Genomic DNA, 20,794 nt, shown 5'->3' with positions numbered 1-20,794 from the left:
TAGCTCTTGTTTCTAAAGTTCCTATTCATTGTGCGCTTCACACTCCTTTCCAGTAGGTGGCGGGAATGCACCTTTTAAGTTGGTTTGCCAACCGCCATTAAATCCTAAAAGAAGAAGAAGAAGTGTTCAGAGAGTCTTTAGACAATCTGTAGTAGAGACATTTGGTCTCATAGGGCTATTGTCTAATAAATATCCCACATACTTAGTGATATAGAAATTATATTGTAAGAAAAATATCGTTAGAGATTGTTATGAGCACCAAGGGTTATTGTAATAGAGTAACCACACAGTAAAGTATCGTGAATGTTTAAAAATGGCTCTCGCCATCAACTAGGCTTAGGCTAGTGTGTATGCCTCGACTGATATCTGATTCTCCAACATGTACTGCAATTATAATAATAGCTATGCAGTCTTTTGAAGCTATATTTATCCCATTCATATCTGACTACTGTAGTATACTCGCTATATTTAGGGTGATAGGGATTTGTTTCTACAGCTGTGCAACACTAAACTGAATATTCTAATTGTATCATATTAAGACCACTATTATGCATTGCACATTTTTAGCATGCAAGCAATAATAATAATAATCTATCTATCTATCTATCTATCTATCTAAGAGTTGCGAGTAGACTATAGGTCGCATTACAGTCCATATAGTGCCATGATGGGAAGTTGAGCATGAATTACTAAATGCAACCTCTGTTAAGTAATTCTTGGCAGTATGTCAAATAGAAAAAAAAGCACTTTTTGAGCTTGTGTACATTTGGGTGTGTCCGTCTGAAACGAGGAGGAACCGCAGGCAAATACCCTAATGTTAGTCCCTCCTTCTCAGCTCAGCTCGGACGAAAGTCTACACTTTAAACCTGATACAGTGTTGAGTTTGAAGCCATAGTGGCAATAAAAGTATGATTACTCTAGTCTAACACAGTGGAGCAAGACGTTAAGGGAGGGTCTGTTTTCTCCAGTGCCAGGCAACATTTCTGCTGCTGTTCTTCCGCAGTTACCCTGCAATCTCAAGGATCCCGCGTGCGGTAAAAAAAAAATATATATATATATATATAAATACACCATACGTCGCACTTCATCATGTATCAGCTTATAAGGAAATTCGTGTTCACCGAATCGCATTGTTTGGAGGAGGACAACACGAAAACTTTCGCGGAGTTGTTTGAGAAGTTAGACGCTAATAAAGATGGGAAAGTGGATGTTTCTGAGCTCAAGACGGGTCTGGCTGCTATGGGCTTCACTATGGGGAAAGGAGAAGCGCAGGTAATTCCAGTTCACTGGCTCACTGTGTTTCTGCCGTTGACTCACTTGTTGTAGATCTGGGTATTAGGTGCAGTATAAACCGCATAACCCAATAAACCACGTTGACAGGCTGTTGGGTTCTGATATTGTTCGCATGCTAGGGAAATTTAGTACTAAGAAAAATCCACCATTTTGTTCGATGTAATATTGCAGATAATAATGCATGCTTCTAAGCTAAACCTTATAGTAAAATACTATAAATAGTAGTTCAAAGATATGATGGGGAAATTATGCATTTAGTGCCAGCCCACAACCTCTTCCTCCTCCTCTAGTAATATTTAAGTAACTTAGGAGTATATATAATCATGCTTTTTACGTTTATTGCACATAGAAATAGTCACCTAATTTTGACTACAGGAAATAACAGATCTGCCGCCCTCAACATTCCCCCAGCTGTCCTTTCTTTCAGATAGGGTTTTCCAATCACATAGGTAATGCCATTTCCTGTCTTTTGCAAGGAAGTGCACTTAAAGCAGAAGGGTGTGTAAAGACGCTTCTATACTGCTCATGCTCATATAAAACCTACATTCATTATCCGTTGGCATTCCTTACCCCTGAGACAGATGATATAACCACACCTCGCCTAAGCAAATGAGACTCACTATCAGTTCAAAGACAATGAGTGTGTCTGCAAACTCATCAGGTGACACAGATGCATTCTAATGATTTTCTTGTTATGTCCATGCTGATTTTGGAGAGAAATTTGCTTGTCGAATTGCTTTTACGATTTGTATTACCTACATTTCTGCATTGTAGAAGTGTGAATTGCATCTAAATGACAACACTGGGTGGCAGTGTTTTTAAAGCCTACAGTGATGTCAGAACAAACTGCCCTGGGTTTGTCTGACTGTTAGAATATGAAATGAGGGCTAAAGGGCTTTTTCTTAAATCTAGCATAAGGTTGAGAAATTATTGTTTCCAGAGAGTCTGTACGATGTGCAAAAATATTAATGTTTATATTTAGGTTCAGTACAGTGATGCACATTTTCCAGGAACTTCATAGACTGTTTGTGTTTCTCTCTTACAGAAAATGTTTGTCTCTGGAGACACTGATAAGGATGAAGGGCTGGACTTTGAGGAGTTTTCAAAGTATCTGAAAGAACACGAGAAAAAACTCAGACTGACCTTCAAGAGTCTGGACAAAAATCAGGATGGTAAGATTGAAGTATACTGTATGTTTTTTTGCTCTTTTCAGGACTAATCCACTAATCCGTTTTAACCATTAAATTCATAGGATCTTTTGTTCCCTAAAGCCACTCTATGTTAAAGCATCAAAGCATTATAGACAACAACATGAAATGATGTATATTGTGAAAGGCGCTATATAAATGAGTTTGACCTAAAGTCTTACATCCAGTAATGTAAAGTCTTACTTACATCCACTAATTATGCTAATTTACAGTCAAACGGAAACACTTGTCATTGCGCCTTCTGCTTTTGTTGATCACCAAATAAACATTTATTAACAACATTAATTGCATATGCAGGTCGCATCGATGCCAAAGAGATCCAGCAGTCATTTAAAGACTTAGGCTTAAACTTGACAGATCGAGATGCAGAGAAGATCCTCCACAGGTACTCCTAAGGCCTGCTCACACCAAGAATGAAATTAATGAAAAATTGAAGTCTATTCAGACCATGATCAAAACCCATCCAAGTCTTAATTTCATTTATAGCAAAGCAGCCAATAACTGACTGGACAATGAAGATTACACTCACTTAAATGCAAAATATTACACACCTGATACAAATTTCACTTGCTTTAATGTAGTGATGAAGTCATAGTGTTAACTTGTAAATAGGCCTTTAAAGGGGTGATTCATTGCGCATTCACTTTTTTACCGTTAGTTAGTGTGTAATGTTGCTGTTTGAGCATAAACAATATCTGCAAAGTTGCGAAGCTGAAAGTTCAATGCAAACGGAGATATCGTCTTTTAAAATTCTGGCAGTTTAATGCCTACAAAAACGGCTGGTAGGGACTACAACGAGTTACTTCCCGGGTTCGTGACATCACAAACCCAGATAAACCCCGCCCTCGGGAAAAGGCAGCAAAGGGGGCGAGGCCTGCACTGCTTTAGAGAAGAGGAAGAGAAAACTAGAGGTGCACGTAAAAATCTGTTAATATATGAATCGCGATTCTGTCTTCTAACGATTCTAATGGATTCACAGGTTTCAAAATCAATGTTCAAAAGCAGCGGTTCTCAATACTGTTCCTCGCATTCCCCTGCTCTGCACAAGCTCTGCATCTCTCTCTCTCTCTCTCTCTCTCTCTCATTCAGCTCAGCTCGGACAATGAACTGTTCCAATTATACACTTATTTTCACATAGCTATGAGAAGCGTTAAACATGGACGCGCGTGCAGTTGCCGTACTGTATTAAAGCTTTAATCAGGATAAAACCGTATATTAAAAGCTAACAGAAGCAGTAGCATTTACAAATAACAGCGTATCTAAAAGTATGAGACAACAACAAACAAAAAACATAGGCTAACCATTAAAAGCCGTGCTTGCACAGGTTCTGCATGATCCTCTTCAATACTATCCTCTGCTTCTCAATCGGGCTCAAGCTGATAAGCGATATAAACGTTGCCGTTGTTTACAATACAACCGGAGCACATGCGCTGAGGTGAGGGGCGGGACGCTTAGCGCACTAGAGGCGGTTTAGCCAATCACAACACAGTGGGCTAGCTAACCAATCAGAGCCCATCGCCTATTTCTGAGGGCGGGGCTTCATAAAAACAGGAAAAGATCAGCCCGCTTCTCAGAGAAGGGACAGAGCTGTGTGGAATAAAGGTACATTATGTGAAAAATAATGCGTTTTTTTTTTTTTTTTTAAACGAAGCATTAACACATGTTAGACTGCACCCCATAAATACAATCAAGCCTAGAAAAAAAACACTGAACCACCCCTTTAATCATTTATGCACATTTGTGTTGTCAGTAATTAGAGAAGTACACAATATGCTTGTATAAATTCTTTGCTTGTGAAATACTAATCTAATTAGTTCGCTGATAAAGTATTGTAGAGAAGGGCAGTTTCTTGGAAAATTCTATGGTTATGCAAGAAATGATTAGTAGTGGTTTGATATGGGATAGAAGTGTCACAGCAATAGGCTTAGTATTTTTATATTTATTTACATATATGTACTCATATACTGTATTACATAAAGAAAAAAACATTCAATATAGCCTTTCCTGTTCAGCTGACAATTTTTTGAGATTCACCCATTAGGCCCTAGTATAACTTTATCACATAGGACATTGTAATCCATATTCACATGTCTTATCTAATTTGACCCTTTGTCCTCCAGTATTGATGCGGATGGAACTATGACCGTGGACTGGAATGAATGGAGGGAGCATTTCCTCTTCAACCCAGCAGATAACCTTCAGGAAATCATACGCTACTGGAAACACTCAACTGTGAGTTCCACACAATCATTATATCACATATTGCATGCATTACCATCTGATTTGAATCAGGTATCAGTTACAATGATCACTAGATGCTATGATGACGGCTCTGCTTAGTGTAGTCAAGCGGTCACATGTCATCAGCCCGGTCAGACGCCCATTCAGTTGTCTAGTCAACCACACAGTTCGGTAGCCCTGTAATCAGCTTGGCCAGCCATTTATATCCCTCTGTCAGTGAGGAGTATTGGGGGATCATGGGAAAAATGTTGAGACCAGGAAGGATAAGGAGTCTCTTAACTGATTAAGTGTCAAGAGTTAACGAAAGTGACACAACTTGCACGCACACATTTACGCTATATGCATAAGGACATATTATATACTTTTTTTAAGTAAAGCTCATTATAAATACTACTGATTACCTCTAACACAAACCAAAGCCCTATTTTTACTATTTAGAATTAAAATAATACAATGTTTGTGGTTGTCCGCATCTTTTATCTAAAGTCTTTTCAGGGTAACTTAAATTTTATACTTAAAATAAGCCAGTCACTGGGTGATTTTCTGATTTTTGAGCAGTGCAAGTTCGGCTTGAGTCATCTCAGCCAATTGTAGCGAAGCTAATTTAAGACTGTCCTGTACTGGGATTAGCCCTGAATGCGCTCGTCATCTGACTGCTGCACTGATGGAAGCTCAGTGAGGTTGGGCGAAGATGAAGAAGTGATATTGTGAGGAGAGCAGGTGAAGCGGTAGGTCTTCATTGCAGTTGTCAGCGTCCACGGCTGGTGTCAGATGGGCTGGCAGCACAGTATCAGAATGGCTTTGCTGCAGGAGCACAAGAGAGAATGGCTCATCATTGATTTTGAGGATGAAGAGGCCGTATATGTGATGGATGTAGATATGGTAGGTCCTCTGATCTGCATTATTTCATAGAGGCCAAAGCTTTTTTGGCCCACTGAGCTATAGCCCCATCTTATGATAGAAAGTAAAAATATAAAAATTGTTTGGTGGTAGAAATTCTATCTGCTATTAAGGTACATTTAATTTATAAATAGCTGAACTTCTAATTCAAATTACTCACAGTAAATTATGACAGAATATTCATTTTTGGGTGGTCTGTCCCTTTAATAAAATGCTGTGTAAGTCTGTGATGCAGTACTGATATGTTACATAAGATGAGGTTACACCAACTTGGATTAGGATCAAGGTTGTAATTAATTGTCCCTTACGAATGATAAATTTTCAGGGAGTCAGTAGCTGTGCAGTGTGAAAGGTTAAAGGTCAGAGTTGGACATGCATTGAGGCCAGTGTACATCCTACTTACTACTGCAGCTTTCACATAGAAACTGTCATATTTCTTACCTGTCTTCATATTTGCATATTATTTTCATATTTCAGTCCAACACTAAGACAAAGAACCTTTTTTTTCTCAAGATTTCAAACATTGGTTTGAGCCATAAAAATAAGTAATTTATTTGTCATTAAGTATGGTTTAGTAAGTTACTCCAGTCCATAATATACTCAGTAACTAACTCTACCTCTGTTGTGTGCTAGGTGTTGGATATAGGTGACAGTCTGACTATTCCAGATGAGTTCACTGAGGAGGAAAAGACCACAGGCATCTGGTGGAAGCAGCTTGTTGCTGGGGGCATGGCAGGGGTGGTCTCTCGAACAGGAACTGCCCCCTTGGACAGAATGAAAGTCTTCATGCAGGTGCGGTTAAACCCAAATTTATACTTCAAAATGTTTTTCCTTATCAATATTTATGTGTTGTAAAAACAAGAAAACAAGATACATTTATTTGAGAGTAAAATTGTGTAATAAAAAGTATATAAATGTATCTTGTTCTAAAAAATTTTTTAATGTAGTTTTATTGGAAAACAAGACAAAATACTGATAAAGAAAATGATTTTGCTGAAATAGTTAAAGCTGATTGCTTCAATAATATATGAACAATTGAAATTTGAATTGGCTGATAAATAGTATAATGTATTTCATGTAATTAACATAATATCTACTTGAATGGCATAATGACAGTAAATCTATACTTTTATAGGTTCATTCCTCAAAATCCAACAAAATCAGTCTGGTGGATGGGTTCAAGCAGATGATTAAAGAAGGGGGCGTGGCCTCTCTGTGGCGGGGTAATGGAGTCAATGTCATAAAAATCGCCCCAGAAACTGCAATCAAGTTCATGGCGTATGAGCAGGTGAGAAAATAGAAAGAGAATATTTCTAGCTTTCATCTTATATATCTAGTCTGATATGACCAATGTGACACTTAGAAACCCACGTTACCAAGAAACCCACAAACTCTGAAAACCACTTCCGCTTTTGTATTTTTCTTTGCAAGAATCTTCCTTTTTATCTTTGAGCTATTATTTTTCCTGATAAAGCAAAAATAAGCAAAAAACTGATCATATTGGGTGAAATGTCAGTTACTCAATATTAACTTGTAGATTATGGATCTGTTTTACTGAATAACAACACGGCTGTGATTACGAAGGCCAATTGCTCATGCGACATTGCTTAAGTGTCTTACACAAGCAGCGTGTCAATGAGAGCTATTTTAACAGCAGTCATTCACAAAACCCTGGACTAGTAATCCGGCGTGGAGGACAGAAGATAATTGGAAGGGAGAAGATTGCATTTCCTTTACCTAATGAAAAGAGAACAGATTGTTGTTAACCCATCCCAGTTTTGTTTGGATAAGCTTTTACATGTTAAATCAGTCTTGCATAATGTGTTTTGTGTTGTACTTTAACAGTATAAGAAGCTGCTGGCCAAAGACGGTGGGAAAATCCAGTCACATGAGAGGTTCATGGCTGGCTCTCTGGCCGGTGCGACCGCTCAAACAGCCATCTATCCCATGGAGGTTAGAAATTAGACCCATGGAGATTGATAATTCTGTATGTGTTTTGAAGAAAGAGTAGAGTTTTAAAGGGGTCATATGATGCTTTTTTAAAGATCAAACTTTGATAAAGAATATCTCTTTGGTTTTGAGACTTTAGTCTTTGCAACTTCAGAGATCTTATCTATGCACAATCAGCTTGTAACACTCCAAAGAGAAAGGAAAACTTGAAATCGCATCATATGACCCCTTTAATATATAGATGTCTACGTGAATTGATGTATTATGCTTCCAACATTGCCCATTTAAAATGAACTGTAGCTCTCAGTGGCAGTATGACACATGGTGCACATTTTAAGGTAAATGATTATGATAGTAATTTTTTGTTTGTTTGTTTTTTGTAATTGTAGGTAATGAAGACCAGACTTACTCTGAGGAAGACTGGCCAGTATTCTGGGATGTTTGACTGTGCCAAGAAGATTCTGAAGAAGGAGGGGGTGAAGGCCTTTTATAAAGGCTATGTGCCCAATATCCTGGGAATTATTCCGTATGCTGGAATAGATTTAGCAGTGTATGAGGTGAGTACAAACTCTGGAACACTGTGAAATACCTCAAGATTATAATGTTTGACTATATACCCAGTTTCTGAATATCATATCAGCTTCATATTTTCAGACTCTAGGCATTTTTCAGGTTTTTGACCTAATTAAAAATGCAGCAGATGTTTGCATATTTATGTGCAAGATAAATTTTTACCATTGGAATTATACTTTGCATTTCATATAAATCAAAATTTCTCAGAAAACTTTTTTTTTATTAATCTGAAGTGCAAAAACACAATTTTTAGGCATGTTTTCTGTGAGTATTAATAGAATGGGTAATCCTCATTGATGGGTGGTCCGTCCGTTAACTAAAAACTAAAACTGAGAAATTGTTTTCATTAAATGAAATAATGCTGAAGTTAAATAAAATACAAATATTAGATGAAAAACATTAAAAAAACATTTTTTTGAAATGTTGCCTTGGCAACTAACTGAAATAAAACACGATGAGGTTGAAGTACTAAAGTGATTACTAAAAAGAATGAAATTGAAATGAAAACATGAATAGATGTAATTTTGACTCTTTCTCTCTCTACAGACCCTGAAGAATGCCTGGTTGTCTCGCTATGCTAAAGACACTGCTAATCCAGGAGTGCTGGTTCTTCTTGGCTGTGGGACCATTTCTAGCACATGTGGCCAGCTGGCCAGTTACCCTCTCGCCCTGGTCCGCACACGGATGCAGGCCCAGGGTAAATATTCAGACCAGAATATGCACAGGATATGTCAATTTTGCACTGTGATTTGCCTAACATTTTCCTTTTATTCTCCCCAGCGTCTATGGAGGGATCGGAGCCGGTGTCCATGTCCAAGTTAGTGAAGAAGATCATGCAGAAAGAGGGCTTTTTGGGGCTTTACCGTGGGATCCTGCCCAACTTCATGAAAGTGATCCCAGCTGTCAGCATCAGCTATGTGGTGTATGAGTACATGAGGTCTGGATTAGGCATCTCAAAATGATCAATGTCTTGCATGTTTTTACACGCACAAAATGTTTACCACCTCTCTTTGAAAACACCCTCCATGATGGGACAAAACGTTTGTTCAGTAACCAAAGTGTTTAATATATCACCTCTGGGGGAAAAAGCCATGATGGTATCTTGCATTGAGGTTGGGGCCCAACCTAATTCATGTTTACATTGATATATAATTGTACTTTGATATGTAATTAATACTTTTCTAAAATATTCTACATTCGTCCCTGACCAAATCAATGAAGCCATTGTGAGCCAATGCACTATAATGTTTTACAGTATCAGCCTCAGTTTTACAGATATATTGATAGACATGGAAATCTGCCTTTTTGCATAAAGTAATTATACCTAAATATACAGAGTATAATTTTTTTAAGTGAATTAGGTTGGTTAGGTTGGGCCGTAGTCAAGTCTTTACATGCTGCAGTCAGTACTGTTTGTATATGTTCTGTGAAAAATGCTAAATACACACAGTAAAACAAGAACCAGAGAAACAATGCAAAATGGGATCCCACACTATGACATAAAGAGCAAAATGTGGCTTATTTCATTTGTTCGATCTCTGTGTGGGTTCCTTTCCATCTCTACTATACATTGGAAAATTTAATTTGAACTTATGTTGCCTTTATCCCCAAAGTTTGCTGAGTTTAGAAACTCTTGTTTATATTAAAGGTTGTATTTTAATACTGTGTGTTGTGATGTCTCATTGCACATTTGTTTAAGAAATTAATACTTTTATTTAGCAAGGATCCATTAAATTGATCAAAAGTGAGAGTAAAGACATTAATAATTTTACAAATGATTTCTATTTCAAATAAATGCAGTTCTAATGAATTTTCTATTCATCAAAGTATCCTGAAAAAAATATCACGGTTTACATAAAAACAGCACAACTGTTTCCAAAATTGGTAATAACAAATGTTTCTTGAGCACCAAATCAGCATATTAGAATGATTTCTGAAGGATCGTGTGAGACTGAAGACTAGAGAATGACTGCTGAAAATTCAGCTTTGCCACCACAGGAATTAAATACATTTTAAAATATATGAAAACAGTTATTTAAAGTTGTAATAGAATTTTATTTGAATATGTTGAAATAATGTAAATTTGACAATGCGATAAGGTCAAAATGAATAGCCAACCCTTGTAACAGCGTGTAGCAAATGACAAAAAAGATTAAAGACTTGGGAATAGTTTTTTTTTGTAATATTATTTTTATTACATTTTCTTGAAACACAAGACTGACACATGTACATACCGTGTCTGTAACAATACTTACTATGTACAGAAAAGAAAAGAAAACAAACAAACAAACAAACACTAGGGGCTCATATTACATAAAAAGTGTAAAGCACAAAACCAACAAAGGGTTAATACAGTCTGTACTTTGGAAGTTAGATTTAATAATCCATTGCAAACAATAAAAACCGCAGTTGTAAGGGGTTAATATAATGCACATTAAAATGTATTTAAATAACCAATCAAGAATTTTGATCCTCTATTATATTGTTAATATCCCTACATTCAATAAATAATAAAAATGGACTCCAGATTTTCTTAAATTTAGCTTGTTTACCCTTAAGCATATAGGTTATCTTTTCCATTGCAATGCATGAAGATATTTCTCTTAACCAATGAGTTATGGTAGGCCTTTCTGTCTTTTTCCAATAAATGGCAATGAGCCTTTTGCCATGTAAAATGCACATATCTATCAATACTTGATTATCCTTTTTAATATTCCAATTTTCTGGATGAATGCCAAGAATGAAAAACCCTGGATCTAATGGTAACCTTATTGAAACCATATGCTCTATCATATTTCTAATTTCTTTCCAAAACTCTTTTATTTTGTCACAGTCCCACATACAGTGAATTAAGGTACCTTTTGCACTGTTACATTTAAAACAAGTATCTGGTATGTTGACTTGGGAATAGTTAACTGAGCTGGCTTATTCAACTCTGACGCAAAAGCTGGATTTCTCAGTGCATGTTGATTGCGGTTGGATTCAATTAAATTTACGAAACGGCAAGCTGTTCTGAATAACTACTAAAGTACATTGTACTGGACAATACAGAGGAATTTTCTGAAAAAAGCTTTTGAGTATGTCGTTAGTGATGTGGCTAATATGCATGATATTAAGCATGACATAAGACTTAATGTGGAGTAACTGTATTGTGCCATCTGTTGGTATAAGACGTATTATTAAGACCAATGTGTTGGAGAAAATATCTTACATATAAAAATCCAACAATTGGGACATTTGTATGAAGAGGTGAAAATATTCTTTTAGATTTTTGTGCCATTAAGACATAAATATTGTTAATATATTCAAGAAATAGAGACAAAAATACATGAGTCGTGTATGACTCCCTTTTTATTAAATTGTCCCTTTTTGTTTTGAGTTCTCAGTGAGGGTCCCTCACTCAATTTACATTAATTTACAAAGGGAAATTTAAAATCAAATTGCATTGCTACCAATATTTTGAACAAATTAAATTCCAAAATGACAAACCTCTGAGAAATTTTTGATTGTCATAGAACAATGAGTGCAAGGTTGACTTGAAATGACCCATGGCTCTCTTTTGTCATCATAACACGTGCATGCCTGACCTAATGACAGCAGCAAACAGGTGTCTCATAAACAAATACATAATATACAAAGCAAACAAAATGGCACCAGATCATTACACATATACAGCAGAAAATCCAGGACTTCTTGCACTATTGTGGAATACTGCAAATGACAGCGTAATTCATGTGGTTCATGCAAGAGCAACAGACTTTCAAAACCACATACAGTTAGAACATTAAAGCAATGCACATGTGTAGCATTATGACCAGTCTCTCACAATCTACAATTTGCAAAATTGTCTGCAATGTCTAACATGGTAATTATTTAACCCAGTAATGTTAACTCAGTAACTTGAGATAATTTTTTTATCTCATGGGAACCAGTTTACAGACATTGCAAGCCTATTATAAAAAACAAAAAAAACCAAGTAAAATAAAATAGATAAAAAAGAAAAGAAAACAAAAAGTGAAAAAATTAATAAATAACAAATAAAAATGGTCCATCAGGAAGAGCTGATACAGCAAATAGAAATATAAAAAAAAAGTTTTTTTTTTTTTGGACCAAAACAGTAATCAAAAATACTCTCCAGTACAGGAAAATTATAAAACAGAAAAAGGTTAAATAAAAACAGTAAAAAAAATACATTAAAAAAATCAAATTAAAAATAATAAAAGAAAGAAAATTAAAGAGAAAAAAGGAAAAAATGTACTTCAGGTTTAATAGAACAAAACACAGCAGAGGGTTAGTTCATTAAAAGCAATAGACTCAAACTTTGGCAATAACACAAAACAAACAAACATGTCTCTTATATTCCAATTTCAAGACTACAGCAGCAGGCTTATTGAAATATTGCACCATCGGTCTTCAGTTCATCCTTGGGGTGACTTTCATTTACAGTGTAGCAGTTCTGGCTGGTAGCACACACAGTAGTATTATAATTGCACATTAATTGTGTTGCTGGTTCAATATAAACCCTAACACCAAACGCATGAGATGTTACTTTGGTTGGAGACATGATTGCTAATCCAAACATCTATAATACTAATCTAATCAAATGGAACTTTGAGAGCTTTTTGATAGTTCTTATATAATAAATAAAGCTAACTGATAGATCTAGAATGATAGATCTACACATGCTCCAGGACATCTAATGCATCTTAGGGTGAATTCATACGACTGATTCACTCAGAAAGAGGGAGAGACAGCAGCACTCAGTCTGGAGTCTGTTCTGCATGACACCTGTAGGAGGCGCTGTCTGTCACTCCCCTGTGCCAGCCATGAAGCTGTCACTGATTTGTGCTGATCCTGAGTGTGAGGAGTCACGAAATTCCAACCAAGAGAGGAGGCATGCTGGAGGGAGGCTCCTGAGACCTCACCTGAACAAAGAGTGACAGCAAGAGTCATTCTTAGATGAGAAGCTTTCAATCATTCATTCTTAACTGTGCCATTAGAGTAGATTATGCACAAACAAATAAACAAAAACTGGTTCTGTAGTTTCACTCCAAGCCAACTTAGCCAAGAGAGGGCAGCATACTCTGTAATGACTAAATTATTGTCAGGTCTGACTGTCTCAGTGTGTGCAATATTGCGCACAAAAATGGTAAGAGCTGACTGACATGATCAGTTCCCATCTGACCGGCTGGATTCCACTTTATTTTCCCAGAATGCCACAATAAACGCTTCTGAGGATGAACTGGAGTTTATATTACTGAAAGAGTTTTGTTAATGAGATGCAGGCTCTATTCATACTGCAGGTGAAATCTTTTACATACTATTCAAAAAGTGCAAGTTACACTACTGTTTAAAGTTTGGGTTCAGTACAATTTTTTAAAAAGAAATTACATTTTTTTTTTTTTAGTTAAATTGATCAAAAGTCACAGTAAAGACATTTATAATGTCACAAAAGATTTCTATTTCAAATGTTGTTCCTTTTAATTTTTGGTTCATTGAAGAATTCTGAAAAAAATATGAAGCAGCACGACTGTTTTCAACATTAATAATAATACGAAATGTTTCAGCATATTTGAATGATGTCTGGAGTATCACGTGACACTAACGAATGAAGTAACGGCTGCTGAAAATTTGCCATTATAGGAATAAATTACATTAGTTGTAAAATATATTTAATATATATATAAAAGAAATGAAAAATCATATTAAAATAGAAAAGTGTTATTACAGTTTTTACTGTATGAAAAAGGTGGATGACACTTCATGCTGATGGTCAGACATCTGGTTACATGAGATTAGGTCAGACATGCATGTGTTGCTAGACAAGCACATACACACTAACACACACACACGTGTACCCAGAGCGCAGTACCTCTATCAGACCAGGAAGGAGTGGATGAGACCGAATAGAAGGATGAAGGGAGAGGGGTGCTAGAGAGGCAATCTTGAGTTCATTCTTCTGGAATAACTCAGAAGACATAGAAATACACAGGAGAAAGAAAATAACCCGGTGAGAAAGAACTAGAGATAAAGCCTTTAATCGTCTGATGGATTCCTTTGGGTTTCCCTTGACGCAAAAGTCTATTCAGCTAAAAACTATTCTGAGACACTGAAAAGCCATTTGGGCTACACATATTTGGATGTGTAACCAGGGAAACTTGTTTTACAAATAGAAACATGCTTACAGGGGTGGGCGATATTGCAAAAATATCATATCACAATGTTTTTCAGAAAAATCAGGATTCACGATTTTATCACGAGTCTTCGTCAAGTTGGTTTTACTATTTTGCAAGTTGTCTGAGCAGTACAGCCAAACTAATTTCCCTATTTTAAAAACAAAGCCTTACAAGGTAACAAAATATCAAATAAAAAAGAATGGCAGACCAAAGTGGGCGAAGATAAAAATCATTATTTTAACTTTGTTATTAAAAAAAACAAAGATACACATTACAAATACACATAATTGGCTATACAACTAAAACAAACAGTGCTTTATTTTTCAGGCACAGTAGGTGTATTTAGCAATAGCATTCAAGAAATTGAATGAACAAATATAAAACACTATATACACATTACTGTATAAATTATACATTGCTTCTTATTAAAGCAACTGTATTAAAGTTCTTCAGTCAAGAGCAGTGAGTGATTTTTCTCTTTGTGTTTTGTTGTTTTATTAACATTAAAGCGATACTTCACCCAAAAATGAAAATTCTGTCATCATTTACTTAAACCTGAATGAGTTTCTTTCTTCTGTTGAACATAAAAGTTATTTTGAAGTATGTGGGTAACCAAACATTTGCTAGTCCCCAGTGACTTCCATAGTATTTTTTTTCCTACTATCAAAGTCAATGTGGACCAGCAACTGTTTGGTTACCCACATTCTTAAGAATATTGTCTTTTGTGTTCAGCACAAGAAATAAATTCATACAGGTTTGGGACAACATGAGAGTGAGTAAATAATGACAGAATTGTAATTATTGGTTGAACTATCCCTTTAATGACAAATGGCAGCATATTTAGTACTATGCTGTTGCTTTAAGACCTGCACGCATCTAATATAATACAGGCATGCATTCACTTTAGACATAACCAACTGTGTTTATTTGTAAAGCTTGTGTGTTTTTGACAGAATTAGCACAATCAGACGTGAAAGATAACTTAGTCCAGTAATCAGACGCTGTTTGACAGGCTTTTTAGTGTACACGCTCAGAAAAAGCGCACGTCAGAACAGCACGTGAATGAAAAGTTTAAATGGCAAGGCTTTAAAACACATGCAAATAATGTACTTTTGTGATTGCGAATAAGTGCAGTGTCCAGTGAGTGTAACTCTACCGCTGAGTTAACATTTGATGTGAATGTATGTCGAGTTGTATTATTGAGACGGAGGCAACTGCAACTGATAGAATGTGAGCTGTAGCACGATACTATATTTCTTCAAAAGCAGATCGTGGAGATATTTTAATCGTTTACGATCAAAAATCTGGATATCGCACACCCCTACATGCTTAAGGTTGTAAAAGAAATGCATGTATGAATGATAGAAAAGACTCACCTCTAGATTTGAGCGAGCTTGTTTCAACACATTTCGTGTTCTTGACACTGGATACAAATAAAAATAAAGTGAGGAGAAGAACAATAAACATGAACAAAGAGAAGAGAGAAACTCACATTGATTGACGATGAATTGCTCCATGTTGTCTTTAGTGCGACTGGAGGTCCTCAGATTCTCCATCGTGTCCCTGAGAAGCTGCTCTTGTTCAGACAACTTGCGCCTCAGTGTGACAGCCTCTTTTTTCAAAGACTGCTCCTACACACACACATTTATAAGAAACCCTTTAGGATTACACCAATAACAGACATTCAAACTGATTTTATAAATGGTTTAATTCCAGGGTTGGGGAATAACGGAATACATGTAACGGCGTTACGTAATCAGGATACAAAAATCTAGTAAATGTAATCCGTTACAGTTACATCACAAAACAAAGTATTCAGATTACAGTTACATTTTGTAAAAAGTGGGAATACTATCAGGATTACAATTATTTAATTTAAAATTAAATAAATTAGTATTTTGACATAACGCTATATATTTAGCGCTGCTTCATCATAGTTCCCTGCACGGGCCTCAAATATAGTCCCTAGCCCAGCCCGTGTCCGACAGCTTATCAGAATTACAGGTCCGAGCCCGTCTTTTTTCCCCTTCTCCCAAAACAGCTTATACTACTGTTTCAGCTATTAAAATAGTTCAGTTTTGTATGTAATGGCAAAGTGATTAGCCTATATTTCATTTCGTTTTTTTATTAAGTTAATTTAGAAAAACGTTTGGAGCATTTTTTGTTCGTTACAAGTTTTTGTTTTTTAAAGTAACGACCAAGCTGCCAGGCGGCAAACAGTGAGCCTATTTTTTGATCAATTTAGCCTTCTCAAATCATCACGACTTGCCTAAAATAAAATCTATAGAAATATAACAGTTCAATCATATAACAATGTTTAAACGTTAAATGCGCACTATATCCAATAGTTTGTGCGGAGAGTGGAAGATAAAGCGTGCTTTGCTGGACATAGAGGCGCCAGCGCAATCACTTGCATTTTTTCAGATACGCCATCATTTTTGCTCATAAAAGTAAGAGTAATACATCATTCGTAACTGTAAAGGGTCTACTTTTATTTGTGTGCACTCACAATATCAACAAAACGTTGTGCTTTTATAAAATAAAGAAAACAAACATGATGCGCTTTCTGCCGTCTCGTCTTGAACAGGAGCGCTTCACAAAAATTAACCGAAACTCAGCGAATAAAATGCCTCACAGACATAGGCGTAATTTGCGGGTGGGACGGGTGGGACATACGATAAAAGTTCATCAGCATGCATTGATTAATAGCATGTTGTAGCACAAAACAAAAAAAAAAAACACACGTGCTCCTGCAACCAACTGAGAAAGTTAATCGCAAAAGAGCGACCAGTGGGAAGAATGAGTCTGGACTCTGGAGCCCTGAATTGCCCAGCTCCCTCTGTCAGTGATCTAGCACCCCCCCAGCACCCTGCGTTCAAAATTCTCTGGCGCCGCCCCTGGTACATCGATGTATTTTTGAAAAGCAAAAATTACGTTTGTCAAACTTTAAACCCAGTCCCCAAGTAAATTAGGTTATTAAATACAAAATTTGCTAAACGAATTGCGCAGTGTCCCCACCACTTTTCAAAGCAAAGTTACGCCACTGCTCACAGACATGATAAATATATCTATAGAAAGCTTTAAATTACTGCTTAATGAAATAAAACAAATCGAAAACAAAAACTCTTTCATTATAATCATAATCAAAATCCGTAAAGATGCACTTCTCTCTAAAGGCACGTCTAATGAGGAGATGGCGAGTCAGGCTCGACAACTTCATCCTTGCGACACCGACTCAGAAAACACTAGTTTATTAGTAAATAATTCAAATATCTCCTTACTATTTCCCCCTGACACATTCATGGTAATTACTTTTGCTGGGGTTTTGCGACAAGCTTTAGCCTATTGCGTGCATTTGAGCGCAGATCCCTTCAACTGCGTTGACAGCACGCATGCTGCTGCAGCTGGACACTAAACACCGTCGAGCCACTCTTGACAGTCGCGGTAGCACGGTCTCATGTTGTTTCCACCAGTGCGGCCATTTTTTTTTATCACTAATTGATGGACAACATTTGCAGGTACGAGTCCGACTAGCATGGAAATCATCATGTTAGCTAAAATTTAGTGTTTGTTAGTGATTTAAAATTCCATGGTGTGCATGACTGCAGTTGTAAGTTTTCTAGCGGAAAATGAGCCTGAATATGCAGAAATTAACATGAGTCCCCACACCCCGGATCAGTCAATGAAATAAATAAAGATCATAGCATTTCACATGCATTTCGATATGTAGGCTTATTTTAAAATAGACTAATATGTATATGGTGTACATTTTAAATATTGTGTAGGCTATAAACTATATTTATTTTTACTTGTACATGTTAAAGAAGTAAAAATAATAATAATAAAAATAAAACTGTAATACTAAACTGTATAGCCACTACATGTCTGCATAGCTTTTTATATAAATATATGGGCTGTAATATCTAGATGGTGAAACAAGACATGATTTTTAATAGTTTTTACTATAGTTTTTATTAGTTTTCATTTTAAAGTCAGTTAAATAAAAGTACTTAGATATTGCTTTTTTGACTTATTTACATATGTAACTTTAAGTAATCCAAAAGTAATCAGATTACATTACTTTTATATTGTGGTACTTGGATTACATTACTGAATACTTTTTTAATGAAGTAATTTGTAACTGTAACGGAATACATTTTAAAAGTAACCCTTCCAACCCTGTTTAATTCGTTCCTGGATTCCTTTTCTGTCACTGTCAGTGTGAATTTCTCTAACAGGTGCATGCAAAAGTGATGTCTCAAAGGAGCACAAAAGTGGGTACTGGTTCCGAAAATATTGTAAAAACTGAAATGTTTACTCTCTAAGTGCCCTCTGACCTTTTTGAGCTGCTGGGCCGAGGTCTCAGTGCTGGGAAGAGCCGCCCTCCAGAATATTCTTAAGAGAGAGCTTGTCTCCTCCAGAATCTGCTTCAGTGTCTTAGTGCTGGTGTGCAAGTTCCTCATATAACCCTGTAGAGAGAGACCGCGTGTGAATGACATTTCATCTGGAATATTCAAACTTTTCAGCAAGTTATTGTTTTCCGTTTCAGGAAAACATTACATTAAATGTGATAAGTGCATTTATTTAAATGAAAAATGATCACACAGAGACATTTAAATCACATGTTTACATGAAAAGTACACAGAAGGAAATATTTAATGAATATTTTTAAAGCAAAAAAAAAAATTAATGTTAATTTAGTATGATTAATTATTTTTTAAATATGTAAAAATAACATATTTGTTCATGCCCATGTCAATCTGACTCATGTCATGTGCATAGATTTTAAAAATACTGCAGATAATATAAACTCAATTCTAAAACAGACAGTAGGTCAGTGATGTGTTTATGTTCAAATATATGGAAATAAAATTCTATACTGATTTCTATTGAATTTGACTTCTCTTCTGCAGTACATTCGTAATTTGAGGGGGTTTTCTCAGCGAATACTGCAGTGATATGTGCCAGGGATTCCTAAACTTTTTTATCAGCCAAACCCCTTTTGACTTCAAATATTTACTTAAAGTACCCCCTGAGATAAATATTTCAATAATTTATAAATGCTTTTGCATGTTCATTGTTCTCTGATTAATGGTCACATGACATGCAGGTAAAGAAGTTTTATTGTATATTTGTAAGTTTTATTGTTTTATTATATAATTTTTTATATATTTATGTTAATTTGACATTTTTATGATTTAATCATTAGCTTTTGATGAACTCACAGGGAAACCCTGATGTATGCAATTAATATTAATCATCAATTTAATTCCATTTGTAATAATTTGACAGCCCTACTAAAGAAATATAAATCTCTGTATTGTCCGTCCACTCAGAATCACATCAGCCTTTCATCTTAAATCAGATCTTTATACTGACTTCTGGTAGGTTAGGCGATTCTGTGCTGGACTGCAGTGCCGCTTCCATCTTGCGGATAACAGCCTTCCCTTCCAGTAGCTGCTGCTGAAGGGCACTGAAGTCATCCATGTGACCAATCATATGACGCCCAGTCTTGCAGGAGCCATCAGGGGCCTCAACCTCTAGAGCTTCAGCACCAGACTTAGATGAGTCTAATCAGAAGACATGCATTGACTAATCAGTTTTCTGTGACTTCCATTTACTTGAGTGAGTTTATCTCTTATATAAAGCATCAAAAGTGTTATATAAAACTCTTACCACTAGCAGAAGACTTTGGGTCATCTGGCTCCACAGCTGGTGAAGCAGGGCTGAAGAACCCTGTATCTCGAACAGGAGGAGATGGTGATTGGCCTACAGCAGACAGTGAGACCAGGGTAAATGAAAATATCATAAATATGTCGCAATGCATCCACAAACGTGTGAATTAAAGTCATGATAAGCATGTGGTTGATTGGTTGTCTCACTGTGGAAGAGCTGTTTCCTGGCTGAGGGATGGGGCATACACTGGTCCAGCCTCTGTCTCAACTGCTGCTCCAACAAATGTATGTTAGACTCTCGCTCTCGTAGGTCAAAGGTCAAACTCAATCCTGAGCCTAGAGTAGTACAGGGCACAAAACATCTTAAAGGGGTCATATGATACTTTTTTAAAGATCATTATTTTGTGTATTTGGTGTAACAGAATATGTTGACATGCTTTAATGTTCAAAAAACACATTATTTTTCAAATACTGTACATTATTGTAGGTCCTCTATGCCCCGCCTCTCTCAAACGCTTCGTTTTCTACAAAGTCCCTCCTTCCGACAAGCGCAGTCTGCTCTGATTGGCCAGCTGACCCAGTGCATTGTGATTGGCCGAACACCGCAAGCACTCGTCGGAAATGTAACGCCCCTTACCATAATCGCGAGCTTCATCTTTCAAAATAAATGTAAAGACAGAGCCCGAAAGGGGAACAGAGTTGCGTGACAGACACAGTGATCAAGCTGGTCTCTCTCGCTCTCTCTCTCTCTCACACACTCTCACACACACACACACAC

The 20,794-nt window shown here is 36.3% G+C and overlaps 1 protein-coding gene and 1 pseudogene across 1 annotated transcript; one reads left to right on the top strand and one right to left on the bottom strand.

The window, feature by feature from the left end:
• Window positions 1-728: 728 nt before the first annotated feature.
• On the top strand, window positions 729-9,807 carry LOC107696157 (calcium-binding mitochondrial carrier protein SCaMC-1). Its single transcript, XM_016496362.1, has 10 exons — window positions 729-1,272; window positions 2,339-2,465; window positions 2,799-2,886; window positions 4,622-4,733; window positions 6,276-6,434; window positions 6,778-6,930; window positions 7,488-7,595; window positions 7,982-8,149; window positions 8,712-8,862; window positions 8,946-9,807. Exons 1-10 carry the CDS (start codon window positions 1,090-1,092, stop codon window positions 9,125-9,127), a joined length of 1,431 nt encoding a protein of 476 aa, XP_016351848.1. The 5' UTR covers window positions 729-1,089; the 3' UTR covers window positions 9,128-9,807.
• Window positions 9,808-12,424: 2,617 nt separating this feature from the next.
• LOC107696140 (myomegalin-like) overlaps window positions 12,425-20,794 on the bottom strand; it is a 72,053-nt pseudogene continuing 63,683 nt past the window's right edge.

The sequence above is a fragment of the Sinocyclocheilus anshuiensis genome, unplaced genomic scaffold (genome assembly GCF_001515605.1).
Source record: "Sinocyclocheilus anshuiensis isolate Anshui unplaced genomic scaffold, SAMN03320099.WGS_v1.1 scaffold306, whole genome shotgun sequence".
Classification (NCBI taxonomy): domain Eukaryota; kingdom Metazoa; phylum Chordata; class Actinopteri; order Cypriniformes; family Cyprinidae; genus Sinocyclocheilus; species Sinocyclocheilus anshuiensis.
Note: the sequence above shows the minus strand (reverse complement) of the source record. Positions and strands in the feature narration are given on the sequence as shown.